At 42.1% G+C, this 18,765-nt stretch overlaps 1 protein-coding gene across 1 annotated transcript in view; it reads left to right on the forward strand.

Moving 5' to 3' along the window:
• KCNH5 (potassium voltage-gated channel subfamily H member 5) overlaps positions 1-14,190 on the forward strand; it is a 169,633-nt gene extending 155,443 nt beyond the window's left edge. Inside the window, exon 11 of the mRNA XM_009564375.2 lies at positions 347-14,190. Within this exon, the coding sequence (XP_009562670.2) occupies positions 347-1,294 (948 nt within the window). The 3' untranslated portion in view covers positions 1,295-14,190. The remainder of the gene's footprint in view (positions 1-346) is intronic.
• Positions 14,191-18,765: the final 4,575 nt, after the last annotated feature.

An 18,765-nucleotide genomic window follows, 5' to 3' on the forward strand; every position in this document is an offset into this window, starting at 1 on the left:
GGGCAGGTACGTATCATGGTATTTGAGTTCTTGCTCTCTTTATTCAGTTTCTTCTCTTGGTGTCAGGTTATTTTTGGTTCTTCAAGGCTCTGTCTTCTGCATCAAAAATAAAGGTGAAACCCAATTTTAATCTATACTTTTAAGAATGTGTGTATATATCTGTATCTATGCAGTGGCACATATTCAAGGTTACTGTGTCTTATCAGCTTCATTTGTATTCACTATGAGATATTAAGATAGAAAGAAGAAGCGGTTGTTCTTTCAAGACTGTATTCCTGTCTTCCAGTAACATTTTCCGTATGCAGTATCATTTGGGTACTGACTGTTGTGGGTTTATCCCCCATAGATCATCTTCCGGAAAATCAGCGATGTGAAGAAGGAGGAAGAGGAGCGCCTGCGCCAGAAGAACGAGGTGACGCTAAGCATCCCTGTGGATCACCCTGTCCGGAAACTTTTCCAGAAATTCAAACAGCAAAAGGAGATGCGTAATCAAGGCTCAACCCACATCGACCCAGAAAGGAACCAGCTTCAGGTGGAAGGGCGGAGTGTGCAGAACGGGGCCTCCATCACAGGCACCAGTGTGGTCACTGTGTCTCAGATCACCCCCATCCAGACGTCACTGGCTTACATGAAAACCAGTGAGGCTGTGAAGCAGAACAACAGGGATGCGATGGAGCTCAAGCCAAATGGGAATGGAGACCAAAAATGTTTGAAAGTAAACAGTCCCATGCGGATGAAAAATGGGAATGGGAAGGGGTGGCTTCGACTGAAGAACACGATGGTGACTCACGAAGAGAAGAAGGAGGACTGGAACAATGTCACGAAGGCTGAGTCCATGGGGTTACTGTCTGACGACCCCAAGTGCAATGACTCAGAGAACGGTGTAAATAAAAACCCACTGAGGAAAACAGACTCTTGTGACAGTGGAATAACAAAAAGTGACCTTCGCTTGGATAAAGCTGGTGAGACTCGCAGCCCCCTGGAGCACAGCCCCATTCAGGCTGACGCTAGGCATCCTTTCTACCCTATTCCTGAGCAGGCCTTACAAACCACGCTGCAGGAAGTCAAGCACGAACTCAAAGAAGATATCCAGCTGCTAAGCAGTAGGATGGCTGCCCTTGAGAAGCAGGTGGCAGAAATTTTAAAAATATTGGCTGAAAAGAACGTATCCCAGACCTCTTCCCCCAAGTCTCATTTCTCACCCCAGCAGCCTCCCCAGATACCCTGTCAGGATATTTTTAGTGTTTCAAGGCCTACATCACCAGAATCAGAAAAAGATGAAATCCACTTTTAGCATATACCTATGTGTATATATGTATACAGTATATATGCAGAGGTGTATATATACCTTTATACATATATATGTGTGTGTGTATAAGGTAAATATATATACATATATATTTTCACTTGCATCCAATATGACTTGAACACACCAAGGATTTTGATATGTAAATATTGCATGTCCAGCTGGATTCTGGCCTGCCAAAGAAAACAATTATTAACATAGATATTGCTTGTATAATATGCAGTTGACTGCATGCACACTTTACATTTATTTATAATCTCTATTATGTAATAAAAGAATGACTTTTGTTTAACAAAGGCAATGTACTATTTAAAGAATCAGGGTCTAACCTGCCAATATTGCCATGACAGTTTTGATCTCAGGCTGGGTGAATTGAGCTTTTATTTCCTCACTGTCTTTTCTGCCGAGTTAAACATTAGATTAACATGACCAATTGGAGAACACATTGATACTCCAATTAGTATTGGTTCCTGGTATCATTCCATTCCAATATCCTGTATATTTGATGATAAATTCACCTACTTCTCCTAAAGGAGTGCTCAGCTCAGTGGCCAGGGAAGGGCATTGTGTCCGGTGTTGAAGTGGATCACTGGTATTTATTCATGTGGGTATTGTGCATGCACGGCCTTTTATTTCAAGTGTCCTCCTGCTCTTTTAACAACTTAAATAAGAAATAATAATGGTGTTTTATGTAACAAAATGAAACTAAGAGAAAATCAGCTTCACTCCCTCTGTGTTTGGAGGCAACGTCTTTCTTGAAAGCCTCCTTTTACTGATACAATTTTTACTGAACTGTTAGAGTAATATTATGTAGATTCTCTCTGCAGCACTCAGCGATGGTGTCCAGTTCTGTCAGTATCTTCATTAGGATGTCCCATTTTAGCAGAGCTGAGATTGTTCTCCACCTCCTTTGACCCTGGCAGAAAGACTTTGCATGAGGTTTGAGCGGGGGAGAAAACAATTGTATTTTAGCAGCTCAGGAGCCACGTGAGCGGGTTTGAAATCTTGAAGCTAAAAGGCTGCAGTTTATCTCCCTACACTCTCTTCTGAGGATGTTTATGAGTCTCAACTGTCTTTGAGAAAGAGAGAAAATAACCAGTCAGGATGGAAATACCTTTAGTTTAGGTGGGAGAGTGGTGGCTGTGTTGGAGAGATGCACTCCTCCATGGGGCGCTACCTGCTGCTTTTACCTTGGGCTTGTGGAAGTTGTCAGGTGGGGAGAGAGGGAGCACACTTCAAGAGCAGATTTGCAGTGCCCTCACCACCAGTTGTTACACATACTAAGGCCATTAGGTCTGTGGCACATGCTCTGACCCTCCTAACTGGCTACCATAAGCATCTCCCAGTCTCAAACTATGCTCAGACCCCACCTCCACTGCCTGTGCTGGAGCACTGCTCTCCATGCAGCACTGCTGGCGTTGCAGGGCTGCAGCAGGACAGCTTCTTGCTCTAGATCTTGTTTGTTCTCCTGCTTGAAGCTGAGATTTTGGACTCTGCCTGGGTCTGCACCTGAGTGTGGGGAGGTTTTTTGCCTCTCTGTTTGTACTAGTTGAGAATCCAGACACATGTGATGCACAGTAGAAATGGCCATTGCAGCCTCAGAGCAGTTGCTGGTCCAGCTTTGCAACTTGAGGCCAGCACAGCAGAGTGAATGGCTCCTTCAGAGAAGGATTTCCTCACCACATTTAAATGGCCTCTTGCATCAAGATCCCATGTTTTCAAAAGTCTCTGGAGTAAAACATTTATGTACCAAAAGGCATCACTATCAATCAGGTAAATAAAAGGCATGTTTATAACAAGTGGGCATCCTTACTAGACATCAGTGCCATTGAATCTGCTACTTCACATCAGAAAATTAAACTAAACTATGAAAAAATACAAAAAATCCCCCAAAACCATCATTTGAAATACTGCAGTTGATTAGAAACCTGCATTTGAGTGTGAACATATCTTCTACTCTGAAATTCAAACCCATAAACCCCCAAAAGTTCATAAGAAAGCTGAAGAAGTCATTGCTTCTGTTCTGTCAATTCATGGAGGCTCTTTGGGATATAATGGTCTTTCTCATTTTCTGTTCCTTTCTGGCCTGTTTCTGCCCCTTCTCCAGTTCCTTTCTTTAGGAAATCATGGATAAAAAAAAAAAAGAATAAGGAAAAAAAACACAGAATGGGACAACTTTCCCAAAGCCTGATGGTTTGGCTGCCTGCTCATTATAGTTTTCCACAGCTGCAATTTGCTTGCTTCTGTCAAAACTTTCAGCAGCTGCATTTTTTTTGCAGCTGCTCTTCTGACATAAGTGCGTATCTCTATGTCTGCAATCATGGTTTGGTCTGCAGAACAAACTGTGCTCGCAAACCAGCAAGACTTTCAAGGTCCTACTCCAAACCTTACCCTGGGACTCTGGAAGGATTGGTGGGTTATAAGGTTAAGGAGTTACAGGGTTACTGCAGGCTGCTGGAGTATGTACAGACCTTGTGGGTACAATTTAAGTGCCAAGCTTTGAAGATTTGAATGTTCTTGCCTGTTTTGGATTGCTGGTCAAGGCACACACAGCAACTGCCCAAAGCCGTCCGGTGAATAGCTGAGAAACGCAGGCTGTTGGGAGGGCAGATCTTGGTAAAGTTCCTTGAATGAATGAATGTAATGCTGCAAAAAAGCCAGCAGGGTAATAATGAGAGTGACTTTGTTAGAAAGTTTTAGCCTTAATGGTCTTCCTCTGCTTTTTGTCAAGGACTTCTTTCTTTGTAACTGGAATTAATTCTAGACAGAACTACATGGCACTCAAAGGGATCTCTATTTAGCTTTACACTTGTGCAGGTCAAGTGTAACTTTGTGCCACTTTACAGTGAGAGAACATGTAACAGGATTCATCTGACCTTGAAAATCATTTCAGCTCGGTTCAAGTGCAGCTTGACTGGTTAAAATGTGTAGTGGGCTAAAAGCTATAAATTGTATAAAATACCAAGTTAATGAAACAAATATTTCCAGGTCCACTTCTCCTAGTGTGTCTTTGACTCTCATGCTCCAGTGTTGTCCATTGCAATTCAGCGGAACCAGCTTGCACCGTGGACAAGGTGGTAGCGAGATGGGTGTCTTGCAAACATGATAAATGCAGCCTGCGAATGGGCTGTCCCAGGCCCTGCGTGCTGCGAGTGCAGCTGGACTGATGCTGGTGGCTATTGCTTTGAAAATTTGGCTTGTGCAATTCTGAAGCACTTTTCCTCCCAAAAATTTTTCAGTCAGAGCATTACACATTGTTTCATGGAGTTGTTACCAGGGCACTGATCCAGCTTTCCTGTCCGCCTGTGGTTGTGCATGATGCGATTGAGTGTGCTGCCGACTGGGGCATTCCTTTTCTATTAAAGAAGCATGAGTCATAGTCTCATAGTTCAGGCTTGACTGAAAGCTACCACCTATAGTCATTAAGTGCAACAAGGACACAAATGTGTCTCTTCAACCTAAGCTAGAGCTCAAGCAGCTATCTGCTATGCCAAGGGAGCTCTCGGCTGCATGCTTTCCTTTCCTTTAAGAGCTGTATACCTGTACTGATATTCCTGCCACGTGCCGGTAACAGCGTACTTAGCACTTCCCTTGTGCTTTGTGTGTTCAAAGCATTTTACCTGCACACAAGTGGATTTTATCTTTCTGGACTTTGGAATAGAAATAAAATGTGTACAGAAAAGTAAACACATTTCAAAACCAATGAGCTAGAGTATCTTTAATAGCTTTTCTGTGGAATATTACATATACAAGATATAACAACACTTCAGGATAATAACTGAAAAAAAAAAACCTAATTGTTGTAGTGACGATTTGGGTCTTCTGAATTTGTCTTTGTAAATCCTTTTTTGCATTGTTCTGCCTTTGCTAGGGGACAGGGGTTAGAGCAGAGCTGACTCTAAAAGTGACAAACTTAAGCTTTGCCCATTTTTCTTTTCCCTGTTCTGCAGAAGTAGCACAACTATAGGGACTTTATGCTGCTGGCACCGAAGTTTGGGCTCATCGCTAGACTGAACTTCATTCTTGATTTACTATAGGGTCACTGTGATGATCATATTGGACCTTAACGAATATTTTGGATCCCAGAAAACTTTAGAGAACTGGCAGCTGCAGAAGTAACGTGTGGTTTGTAAGCCCTGAGCATTCACTCTGGAAATAACTGAGACCATTATACAGACATCATCATTTGCATGGGTCAGAAGACAGCTGTTGTGCTCATGAAATAGCTTGGAGGCTTTCGGGGAAAAAGATGTCCTGAACTGAAAGGGAAAGTAAAAAGACAAAGGTTTAATATGGAATTTGGTAGTGAGGAAGTAGAGTGATATATTATAGTGAATTGACAGTTTTTTACTTGATTTTGAGAACTGAGAAAACCCAAAGCTATCTTTTTGGATGTCAGATTTGGACAGATTGTTTGTTAAAATAAATATTTTTTTCCTAAGTGAGCTGGCATCAAAGTGATACCTGTTTTTTTTTTTTAAAGTTTTCATATACCATTTTCCTGCAGAAGTGGGTTTATCAGGTTTTATTACTGTTGTTTTTAATAGACTGTTTTTTTCAGTTCTTTTTTTTTTTTTTTTTTTTGTATGAGAAGCTCATGTGTTAACACATATCTTCAGGTCTACAGGATCTGTAATGTTTTATAGTCTTGCTGCTAACATAGTTGTTAGAGGGGGTTTGAGAAGTGGGATTCATTTGGATAGAGGCATGTCTCCATGGCCGCCCAGGCTCTGTGACTCTCCCCTCTTGAGCTTCAGTGAGAGCTGTGAGCCCTAAAAAGCAGTAGTTTGCATTTTTCTTGGCACTTCTGGATTTGCACTGATTTCCTTCAGGGAATTTAGGGAAGGAAATATAAAAGTTGACACCGTCATTTTTCCTGGACAGCCCCAGTCCTTCACCAATGTTAGTGCTGCCAGAGAAGCTCTTTCCCATGCAGCCTACAGGGAGAAAAATGTTGATCCAGATGGATTTCCACAGCTGGGAATAGTTTTTACAACTTTCCCTTCACTTTTTTTTTGTACAAATAGGTAACATGATCTCTAAGTATTTTGTTGGTTTTAATGTGTTATAGTGCATTTCAAAATTATATATATTCTTAAAGGAAAGTGCTGAATGGAGCTAAAATAGACCAGAAGTGCACATTATTTCTAGCAGAAAATCAGCAAATTTTCTTACTGACATAAGGAATATCATCCAAAGATCAGCTTTGTGATATCTAACAAATGAGAAACAAAATAAAATCATCCTTACAGAGGGTGCGTTTGGTCATACAGAAAATTGACCTTGTATTGCGCAGTGGGACAAGAAAGCATATATTGATTTTGAATACTTAGATATTCAAATGATAGAAACTTCAAAAAGGCCTTGATAGGGCCATGATAAGTAAATTATATTTATTTATTACGCTATGTTAATCAACCTCCTGATGCAAGGCAGGTGGAACCGGGCATCTGAGGCAATAGTCTCACAAACCTTTTTATCCATTGTCTATAAAGTAGATAAGTGCATTTATTCATTATTTTCTGCTTGGAGATGTAAGCTTGCTTGGCCTACAGTCTGAGACTGTTGGTGTGCACCAACTCTGTGTCTGGCTGTCTGCCATGAATACATCACTTACCCTTAATTAAAAGCCCTATAAAAAGGATTTTATAATGTTGGTCTCAGCGTCCCTCCCAGTGACAAGACTGTATTTTATCTGGTTCAGAGCAGATTCAGTTCAGACCAAGCAATTGCAGAATATATTTCTGCCTGCCTACAGAGGATGTGTAGACACACCATACATATATTTATCTAACCTTTTGGAATGGGGACTCTGATATGCCCCATTTAAGACAGATGTTTCAGACAGGGTTAAATCATGCTCTGGAGGTGCCAGTCTCTAATCAGTCGCTGTAGAGCAACTTTAGATTAGACACTTGATTTGTAGGCTGCTAGAGGGTGAATTAAGTGAATCGAACACATAACTCAAGCTCCAAACCTGATCTTGTTTGTATAAAAAGATGGCTCCAAAAGGGACCACTTACCATCTTTCTGGCACAGAAACACTTTTACAGGTGACTAACAGTACAGCAAACACTGAAATATCTCAGCAGCATGCAACGAGAAACAAAGTGTTCAGCTTCTGAACTGCTAATGAGAGCTCTGTAAAGACATTTAGATAATCAGTTCCTGGCCTGTGGTGATCAGCTTTATAACTTCTTACCCCAATTCCATGACAGGTTCATCCAGGGACTTTCATTTTCACAGGTATATAGCAACTGAGATACTTTTCATCACCATGTGTAATGCCAAGACGCAGAGGAGAACGACCAATCAGTTTTGGGGCAGTGAAAGACTGCCACCTGTTTGGGATCTTTGACTACTCTAGGATACTGAGGATGGTAGGAGTTTTATCGCTGAGCTGTCATGCAGTGGAAAGAGACCAAGACTTGCAAATGTCCAAAAATGTGAAGAATTGTAGTAAAGAACTTTCAAGGTAGACAGAGTGACCAACTATCAGGCAATTGCCCAGGCCACAGCAGAGCACTGTTTTTCTGCTGTGCAGTGGTAGGAAAGAGGGGAGTGGGAGAAGAAAGATGGGAAGAATGGTGCCCAAAAATGGTGGCAATATTCCACAGAAGTCATTACTTATTAGTCTCTGCATAGTGGCTGTTTCTGCCTTCATAATCTCTTTTCTTCAAGTTTTTTTGAAGGATAAGGCTGGCAACCCTGTCTGGGGTGACAGCTGTGGAGCAGGGAAGGGTCATTAGAGGATATTCTATTATAGATGCCCTTAGGGGAAAACGTGGGCTCCAGGAAAGCCGGAGCTCCTCCAGCATGCCAAAGACCTGTCAGAAGAGGGCATGTAGTGTCCAAACTGTTTAGCATCGGTGTGGGAACTCTATATTTGAAGGTGGCCCTGCTTTGAGCAGAGCAAGGGGTGGACCAAGTGATTTCCTAAAGGTCCCATCTAAGCTATGTTGTTTTATCATTCAGTGATTCTGTAAATTTTAAAAGCACAAATACAGAGGAGTTAAAATCGGAAGGTTCATAGTTATGTTCCATTATTTTCTGGTTTTCTACTTGAATACTATACTGTGGAATGTGGTGCCAATTTTCAAGATAGTGAACATTTCTAAGAGCTGATACTCATCAAGCACACGGCAGAGAAAATTGGCATATTCTGAAACTACAGCACAAGAATAAATCAATCCTTTCACTGGGCATGAGCTAACATCTACACTTGATGCCAAACACTGAGAATAACGTCTCAGTGACCATGCAGTTTCTGGAAGCAGCGAGCTAATAAGGATACACCAGCAACAACCTCTCCCTCTTCCAATCTCTTCTCCAGCCCTGTGAAAGGTTGTTATGGTATCTGAAAGTGCCATCCAAAAATCAATAGCATTTGAGCTGGTTTGCAGTGTTGCACTGGCAGATGTGCGCATCCAAGGCCATAGGAAATGCGCGAAGGGCAGTGACAAGGAAGTTTCTCGTTAGTGGCTGGATCTGGAGGTGATTCTCTCCTCTCTGGATCCAGCCTATTTCTGTTTGTCAGTGTGTGGACACCATTGCTGAAATGGCCTTTCCTTGTCCAAAGGGTCTGGATAAACCCACAAAGCCCTTGCACATCTCTAGAGTCTGCCCCAGTCCCATTCCCAGGCTTATGACTTGCTTTTCTAGGCACATTCCAAGGTTTACATCTACCTCTATTAGATTTAATTGAAAAGCTATTTTTCCAGAATCTGTAACCTCTTCCTTATCCATGATGCCTCACGGGTTTACCCAAAAATTCTTTTCCCACCTGTGGCTTAGCAGCACTTGTGCAAATTAAATAGGAACAGGCAAAGCCTTCTGCCGTATTCAGTACATTATTTTATTAAACAAACCATCTTTTTCATTGTATTTATAGCCCTTTTGTACAATCATGAACTGTACAGTGTTCCATTGCAGAGACTGGAGTGTTTGTGTGTTTTAATGAGCCAGTTTGAGAAGGGGAACTAAAATGAGACACTAGCTTCAGACTCTAGTCCAGCATCTGACATGTGCGACTGTTTCCTGTTTTCCTCCTCCAGTTACACCTTAGGTGATCTTCACCCCCAGTGGCACTTTGAATTGACGACATGTAGTGCTCATGAAAGTCCTCTAAGTCCTCTTCATTTCCTTGGGCAGACCCTGGGGTTGTGCTCAACATTTCCATGCTTTCCTGTCCTGGGCTTGGCTTCAGAACTGTTTCCTGAGTTGTTGCACACCTCTTTTTTTCCTGTCTCCACTTTGCTTTCCTAGAAAAAAAAAAACCCTTCTGTGCTGGCGTCCACCTCCTCCAGCTGGTGGGGCAGGAGAGGACATGCACTGCTCATTGCAAGCAGGCAAAGAGCGGTACAGTACACTGTGCTTTCTGGCTGATCAGTTGGGAATCCAGTTGCATCCAGAGCCTCTGCCAGGACAATTAGTCAGAGGTCACAGTTCAGTTTGTAAATTGGGTGTCTCACCCAAGCTCTCATGGAAAAAAAATTCTTTTTTTCTCAAGCAAAACAAAATTTCTGCTCTGCTTCTAATTAGTCCTCTGTTGTCCCTACAGGATTAATTACTGCCTTCTTCCCTTGTATCATCAAATGCTGTTTGGCAACAGCTTTATTTATTTATTTATTTATTTTTTTATTTTAGGTATAATTAGGAGTCCCGGCATTACAAACAAGCTCAGTCAGGCGGTATTTAAAAATTGCAGAGCTAAAATGTCACCTTAACTAGTTGTTTAAACCTAGCTTTTGAGTACCAGCATCTCTATCACACTTGCTGCATGTTCAGAGCTCATTGTTTTGGGGTCATCAGAACATCAGTCGGAATGTCCTTCTTGTTAAACCAATAACAGAAGGGGTTTTGTTCCACAGTGTCCTCCCATGATGTGGTTCTTAGAAAGTGACTGCAGATGAAAGGTTGCAGCGGCATCTCCCAACTCTTCCTACTGCCTGTTGATGCTCTGTAGATTCCCAGACACATTTTTTTTTGCTTAAAGGAAGGGCTGAGTGCCACAAACTGCATAATTCTATCAAGTGGTAAATGCAATTTATTGAGTGGGAGAGGCAATAGCTAGCAATAAGGCAGGATTTGGGTTTTCAAAATCTGCCTTGTGGGAATTGGGCAAGCTACCAGAAAGACAATAAAGGATTTATCTAGCAACGCATGCCAAAGGAATGCTAAACATGTGAGCAGGAGAATTTATTGATACCAGCGAAAAAGCTCATCATTGTTAAAGTGCAAAGCAACTCTGTAAATGTACCTTTCAGCTGTCCCAGTAAAATCCCTGTACTCAGACAAGGGGAGCTAAAGCTTTTATTTCTGTGGTGTGGAGAACAGGCTAATCAGCTTTCCCAGAAAACTTGCACACACAAGATCTTTCCTTAAATGTAATAGCACTATTTTACCAGCATGGGCATATTTCACAATGATCACTTGTTTCGTAGTGATTCAGAGATGGTTCTAAAGCTGATATTGCAGTATTTCTCATAAGACAGGTTTGCTCCCTTCCTTGCTTGCCACTGATTGTCAATTATTTGCCCTTTAAGAGATCTGCAGCCCGATAAGAGGCACCACAACAAACCTGCAGCTTGCCGGTATGCAGTGGAAATAAAGGTTCACCATATTTTTTTATAAAAAACATCCCAGCAGTAAAATTACACTTGCTAACTCTCTAAAGCTCCAATGCCTTATCAAAATAGTTTATGTAACAAAATCTCATTAGTACTGCAAACTGCTGTCACTTGAATTAAGACATGATATGCTTCATGAACTTTACTTACCTATTTACTGTTGTTATGCATATATCGCCTGGCTGGGGCTTTTACAAGCAGGTGTAGCTACATATCTTGTGTTATTTTCTGCATGTTTTGAAAGCTATGTAATATTTTCCACAATGAAAAGCAGTTTTCCCCTTCTATATTTATCTTTCTTCTCTTTCCCTCCCCATCCTCTTCCCTTCCTGCTCTCCTTTCATTTTTTCCCTTTCTCTTTCTTTCTCTTTCTCTATCCCCTCTCACTTCACTTCCGTTCCCCTTCCCTTTCCCTTTCCCTTTCCCTTTCCCTTTCCCTTTCCCTTTCCCTTTCCCTTTCCCTTTCCCTTTCCCTTTCCCTTTCTTCCTTGACTTCTTTTTTTCTTGCCTAGAGTATTAGGCTAGCAACTTATAGAAGTGGAAAGATTGATTAAGTAATGTTGCATCAGCAGACCTAATGAGATAATGATCTGCTTTGCTATTTGTGTTCAGAAGAAATAATGTGCTAATAAGAATTATGATTAGGGCTGATTTGTTAATGTCCTGCTTGAATTCCAGCCAGTGACCGAGTGGTTCGGTAAAGTCTCCCAGCAGGTCTTCTAAATTGTGTCCTTTGTTTTGAAGGTAAGTGTTTTCAGAGTGTGTAAATGTTCTTATTAAGGTCAGTGAAAATCTTTTCAGTAATTTCTATACTCCAACCCAGTTCTCGCATAGGGACCAGGGCAGTGAATTCCAGTGCGGACTGATCCTTCTCAAAACCAAGAGCTGCGGATACCAGAATTTTAATTTCAGGCTCTTGTTTAACGTAAATTGGTCAAAGATTTCATGCCCTACAAAACACTGCATGCCAAATGCAGGCAGAAATATAGAGGTTGTGTTTGAAAATTGGGACGGCAAGATGAATTGGGAGAAAAATCAGCTGAACTTATCAGGGAAAGGGCAGTTTTTAATTAATGCATATTTGAATCTAAATTACTTATTCTCGGTGTCTGAGCTGTCAGTAATTTCCTTCCGAAGTAACTGTTCAAAATTCATGACTGTCTAGAATATCCTTGTACAAGCCAGATATGTACTTAAGCTGTGCAAACTCTCTCTGGGGAGAAGCACAGGTAAAAATAAAATTATTATTGCTACCACAAAGAGAGACAATGACAAAGACAGGAGATTGTGCCTCAGGTGCTATGAGACTCTAAATTCTTCCCTGCCATCCCTGTATCCAAGCACTGCTGATTCAGACACGGGCTGACGTGCTCAACTTTTGAGTGCTACATGTGTTTCCTCATGTCCATATCCACCAGGAGTGGAGCAGGTCATCACGCAAGGAAGGAGGAGCTTGTGTAGGACTTCATGAAGTGTAGTCCCAACCCCAGACCAGGCTTCGAAGAATGAAGTCCTGGCTCCGTGAGGCCATGGGAGTTCTGGTATGAGTTTTAGGACTCCTCCTCTGTTTCCCTCACCCCTTCGAAATGCTCGTGGATTCCCACTCATGTTTAGGCTACTAACCATCCTAGGCTCTTAAAGGAAGAAAAATCTAGGGAACATAGGAGCAAAGGGGGATGAGAGGCGGGGAGGTTCTTGCATCTGTCTCTGATCAGCCCCAGACCCCCAACGGTGTCTGCTGAAGTATCCTCATTGCAGCATGCTCACAGTATTCTCACAACTAACGTCAGGTAGAATTTTTCCTAAATGACTCGTTGTCATCACAGAGGACCTCATTACAGTCAAAATGTTGTACTATTTTTCTAGCTTGTTTCCCTAGGCTTCCCCGCCCTCATCCCAAATAAAACTGAAAACTAAACTGAGCCAGAAGCTGCTATACAAACCTGCACAGAGAGAAGCTGAATTTAAATATCTACCCCAGCCTGCCCTCACGAGGTACCCACACGGTCTGCTGATCACCCAACACAGGCACAACCTGCCTTTGCTTTTGTTTTCTCTGCTGAAATGCAATATGCATTTTTTTCTTTCCTTGGGAGCAGGCAGCCTTGTGTTGCAGCCCAGCACTCACTGATCCATGCCTGTGCTGCAACATCTCGCTCTGCACTCCAAAACACCTGGCAGAGGCAATCCTGCAGTGCTGATCCCTGGTTTGTGGGAATTGTTCAGCTAACATTAACCGGACTTTATTTCCAAGCGAAGCATAAGGGGCTTTAAAGCCCCCTTTTTTACCCTGAGGTCCTTAGTTTTGATATCAAATTTCAAGGTGTCTCATTAGTTGGAAAAGCACCAGCTGGTATAATCACATTAGTGCAAGCCTCACAGAGAAGTTGAACAAAACGAATGCTTGTAAAAGCTCATACTGAAAAAACTGGTCTACAGAGTAACTGCAGCTTTTGAATGTATGGGATTCACAGGCACTGGACTGTGAAGAAGAAAAATATTTTGGGAAAACTTTTTTTTGCAAAGGAGAAATTGGGGGAAAGGGTTATTGCTTGGATAATGTTTCCTTTGTTACTACTTGCTGCTCTTTGTACACTTGCCAATGCAAATGGCATTCATGTTACTGATATTTTTGAACAGCCCAGCTATCTTTTTTGCTCTTGTTAATATACTGAGGATTTGGGGGGATTTTAAATGCCTCTGCCTTTCAGGATTATTTCTACAAAAGCAATTGAGAACTGTATTTTGACAGCAAGAAGCTTATAGAAACCTAGAGAAAAAAATATAAAGCATTTGAGACTGAACAACTGTAAAAGGAATGCACCTCTGCTACCATATCTAAAGTCTACAAAGTGATTGTGAATTACACCAAGGAAGGTCCATTTTTTTAATGAAAATCACACATCAGTTTGTACAGAGTTGATGCTCCCTTGACCACTCACGTGACTGCTGAGTGGGATGTGTGGGAACGTGTTGGTTAAATGTGATTACGTTGTGGCTTTCGGACATTTCCATGTCTGGTCAATTGAAATTGGTTAATCTGTAGCAAGCTTCTTGTTGCACTTTTATGTTTGCTAATAATTCAACAACAAGGAAAATGTGGGTCACTTTAAAGCATTGGCAGACAACTGTTTCTAACCCAAAGGTTTATGGGTTTTAGCACAATGAACTGTACTTCTTCAGGGAGGATCAATGTTGATTTTTTTTTTCCACACGTCTTTATTTACATGTGGCTATATTTTCATTGATACAGAATAAAAAGTGCATTTTATTGACCTTGGTTTCTTGTCGTGTTACTTTTCTGGAGCTCTGGTATCATAAAAGTGATAGCTCCTCTTTTCCTGGCCAAAGACAGAAATTTGTTGAGATTAATGAGCAAAACATAGTGTTATTTTTCGGAGGCTTGGGGATGGGGGAGGCAAATAAAGCTATTGTTAGAATAGAGCTTGTATACAGAACCACAGGGTCAATGCTTGGCCTTCCTCCTCTCTAGCCTGAACACAATAGGAAATAAATCAAGCTGAGCTAGGCACAAAGCTTTTATAGCATTTAATTCCCTCCTCCAAGAGAATCAGGATGAAAAGGGAATACTTCATTCACAGCTTATATTTACTTATAACCTTTTGTTCATAGAATATTCTATTTTATTTGGTGCAAATGCATAACTTTGCCTCAAAACAATTCCATACATTAATTGCATTCCAAATGAAAAATAAAGATTGTGAGGGTGGGGTAGAGGCAGAAGTGTTTCACTTAGAAATAGCAAGTTCCAATAATTTCTAAGACTTTTCCTTCTTTTACTTCTTACATCATTGCCATTGTCACATGTGGTATTCCTCACAGAAACACCCGTGCCAAGGTTCCAGTGACTTTCCTGACACATATATGCAAACCATTGCTGATGTGTTCCTGAAACCACAGTTGCTTTGACACCCCTTCAGCTCAGAAACCAAAGCACATGGAAATTGGTGGAGTTTTTCCTATCTCTTTGCAAGTGGCTTTGACCCAGATCCTACAAGCTTTGTTCCAGCCAGTGATGGTACCAGGGTGTGCAGGGCTGTGACAGGCAGAGTGGAACTAATTCAGTTTGAGGGTAAAGCATCCAAATCTCTAAGGAGAAAATACTTTTCCTCTAGGGAGAAAATACTTCCTACTAATGGTGAAAAGCATCCATTGCTGACCTTTATTTGACTCGCTGAGCACTTGCTCTCAGCATCCTCAGCTGTGGTGAGAAGATCATGGGCTCAGCACAGGAGGGAGGACAGCTTAAAGCTTTCACGGCAGGCACTGGCAGAACAGGCCCTAATTTCCATTGCTGAAAATCCAGTGGCAGAGACCACTCCTACTGCTTGTCTTTTGTAATTAGGGTTGGCTTTCCCCAGTCAGGAATCTGGCAGCGTCCGCATAGTACTGTGCTGTGCAGTTGTGCAGCTACAACTGAGCAAGCTGGCATCCTCTGTTATTATCCATGGAACTGGTCCTCACCAGCATCCCAGACTCCTTCTACCCTCTCAGGCAGATTTTCTCTTGTACCCCTACAAGTGGCAAGGATGCCAGCTGAGATGCGGGATCAGCCCCTGAGATTGCTGAAGCCCTGGGTGAGTCATTTCACTTTTCAGATTGCTTTACCTGTGGATTCTTCCTCCACCTAAACAAGCCCTGAAAACGAGGGAATCATGTTTCTATGCGCTTTCATTCCCTTTATGAAAGCACCATAAAACACACTGGACTGAGGTTTATTCTCCAGGACTAATTTTCCGCCTGATATAGGATCCAACTATAAACAATATGTATAAGCTAACAGAGGCCAGGAGTGCAGGGCAAAGACAGAGACTTCATTCAGACCAGCTCCTTCCTCACATCAGTGCATCCCTGCCAGGCAACTTCTTACAAAATGTTTTTTTCCTAGTTGTGCCCAGTGGTGTTATTTGGCAGGAATGAGGCTAAAATGATCATCTTATACCTCTGATTAGGCAAAGTGATGAAGATAGAGTAAGCAAGTTCTTTAATGCTTTGCTGCTCACTTCAGAACAGAAATTGGTCCAGATGAAAGCTACTTGAATGCCTTAAATGGATCAAGAAAGATATACCATTGATGTCAGCTATTTCGGGGGGCACCTTGACCACCTCCCTCTCCTGGCCAATCATTTCCACATAGACAGGTCTGCCTGAGTGTAGTTTCTTGCTCACTTACGTTCAGGCACGAAGCAGACTGGTCCTGCAAGCCTGAGGGTGGAGTGCTTGAAGTATTTGGGCAGCATGGTGTTGATACTTGAAAGTTATACTGAGCTCATGGGCAGTAGGTCTCTGCAAAAAGCCTTTGTGGCAACGGTGCTCAGTGCTTTTGACCTCTAGCAGCAGCAGCTTCTCAGCAGTCAATACCATAACTTTTTGGAGATGCCTTTCTGCCCTTGGCTAAATAGAAGGACAGAGAAAACATGTCCTGATTGCTTAGCTCAGATGTGAGAAGTAACATTTTGCCTTGCGAGCTATTTGGCTATGGCTCCTTCCTTTCATGACCACTTCTCTTCAAAGGTTGCCAAACAAATAAATGCAAATATATGGTGTATTTGCAGAATTAAATATAAATACATGCTGTATAAAGAAGTGGTAAATAGAGACAATAGCAAAGTACTCACCTTAATTTCTCTGTCATCAAAAATGAGCATTCAGAGCCTCACAATTTGTTGGAGAGAGACAGAATCTGAACAATTACTCTTCTATTCTATTCCTTATGGGCTATGTTTGTCTCATGTAAAATTTAGGCATCTAATTGAGATTGCTGAACTGGAACCTGATCCTGCTAAAGATACTTCATGACAAGCAAGGCACGGGGCACTTCCACTTCACTGAAACCCTTCAGATGAGTTTATCTACCCCATTATCCAATGGGGGTCTAAGGTGGCAAGACCCTTAGACCTTAGACTTAGACTGTCATCAGTGCCCTTAGCTGATAGTTATAAATTACAGTTGTGCTGTACAAACACAACAGAAACATTGACATCTCTGTCTTTGCAAATATATATCCTGCAGGTGAAGTACGGTACTTAGTCATCACACAATTCTTCAAGAGCAACATGTACCATCAAGACCATTCTTGCTGAAGAGCCATTTCAAACAGACTTGAAAATTTTTTTTAGAGGAGCTGCCAAAAGCTTTCTGTGAACATGTTATGAAGGTCTGACTGAATGATTAATTTAAAGCAGATTATGATGGGAAATTTTGGTTCAGTGGTAGTATCTATTATTCTTCTTTGTGTGGAGAAAGTGTAGTTCAGGAGGAGCGAAGGAAGCATCTGTCAAGAAAGGACATATGGAATTTTTTATTGCTGAAAAAGAAGGCAAAAGTGGAGCTATACTGTGAAGAAAGGTGATCTTCTGCCCAGGCTTTTTATAAACACCGCTGCAGAGGAAAGCAAAGAGGTCTGGTCTCCCCCTGCAAAAGAAGAAGTGTCTCTGCTAAGTTCCCAATAACTAAAGCATCTAGAAAGCAGAAATTTGTGTGATGGCTTGTGTCTCCATGAGGTCCCCAGCTCAGGTCTGCCAGGCACCACACCCATTGCTGCCTGTTGTCTCTTCATTTCACCCTGTTCCTGCTAGTCACTTGCTGCTGCTCAGCTCTGAATTCGCTACCTTTGAAGATCTCCCACCACCATCAGCAGTGCCTGTCACTCTCTTAGGAGCCAAGCAAGAGAGAGAGCGCTGAGCACTCATTTATTCCTTATTCAGGGCACAATTTTAAAGCTGGCCTGTGATTCTGCATGGGAGAGAGAGAGATATTTTAAAAGAGATTCCAAACCTGTGTTTTCTCTACAAATCTGATTGTGCCCTTTCTGATTTTAAGAGATGCTTAAGCAAGGATGAGAGTACCAGGAATCAGAAGAGGGAGTCTGACCACATTAGCCCAGTGCTATGCTGACCCAGTACATTTAAAGATGCCCAAATATCATGGGTATTTTGGGAAATTCCAGATTTATACAGTATGAAGGGTTTGCTTCTCATTAGACCAGCATAAGTTAAAATGATATTTTAAAAGAGACTCTCACTGAGAGAGGTTAGAAGGTAAAATATTTCGGTGAGGTTAAACGTTGTAGCAAAGGGTCTGAATCTTTATTTCTGTATCTGTACCTTGTTCTATTTGCATGATGAAGAACACAGCTACATCAGCTGGAAAATGGCCACTGAGACATCGAGGTGACCTTCCTGATAAGCAGTAAAGTATCCCACCCCAGAGGTTCTTCCTGGCTTTGCAATCCTGCTGCCAGAATTAGTGCTACTCAACACCTCCTTTAACAAACAGGAGGAAAGTCTTCTGAGTATTCTTGTGCCATTTGCAAATGGGAATAAATGAGGAGGAACGGCGATGGTCCAGGACGACAGAGCACAGGTGCAGGACTTATGGCCACCTACGTGCTCATGACATGGGATGGTGCCAGCTGTGAAGAGCTCTCAAGGGCAGGGGCTGGCAGCACATCACAAAACACTTTTCAAACATCACTGGAACAATGGTGGGAGTGTGCGCTGTCGGGAACTGTCCTTGATTGGCAAGAAGATGGACCGACCAATTTAATAAACCTTTTCCATCTCTCTCCTCTGTAATTCAGTGACATTTTTCTCCAGGAAAGTAACATACTTCCCAATTAATCTGATTGCAGTGAAGCGAGCTGTTGTCAGCCCCTGGAGAGTGCAGGGCTTCACTGGCAAGGGCAGAGGAGTGTGATGGTTCATCTCAGCTGAGAGCAGATGAGAGCGCTGCCCCCATGGCACAGGGCAGGGAGTGACCCTCAGAGGCTGCTGAGTCTGTTTACTAATAGTTAGCAGGAGAGTAAGG

The sequence above is a fragment of the Cuculus canorus genome, chromosome 5 (assembly GCF_017976375.1).
Source record: "Cuculus canorus isolate bCucCan1 chromosome 5, bCucCan1.pri, whole genome shotgun sequence".
NCBI lineage: Eukaryota > Metazoa > Chordata > Aves > Cuculiformes > Cuculidae > Cuculus > Cuculus canorus.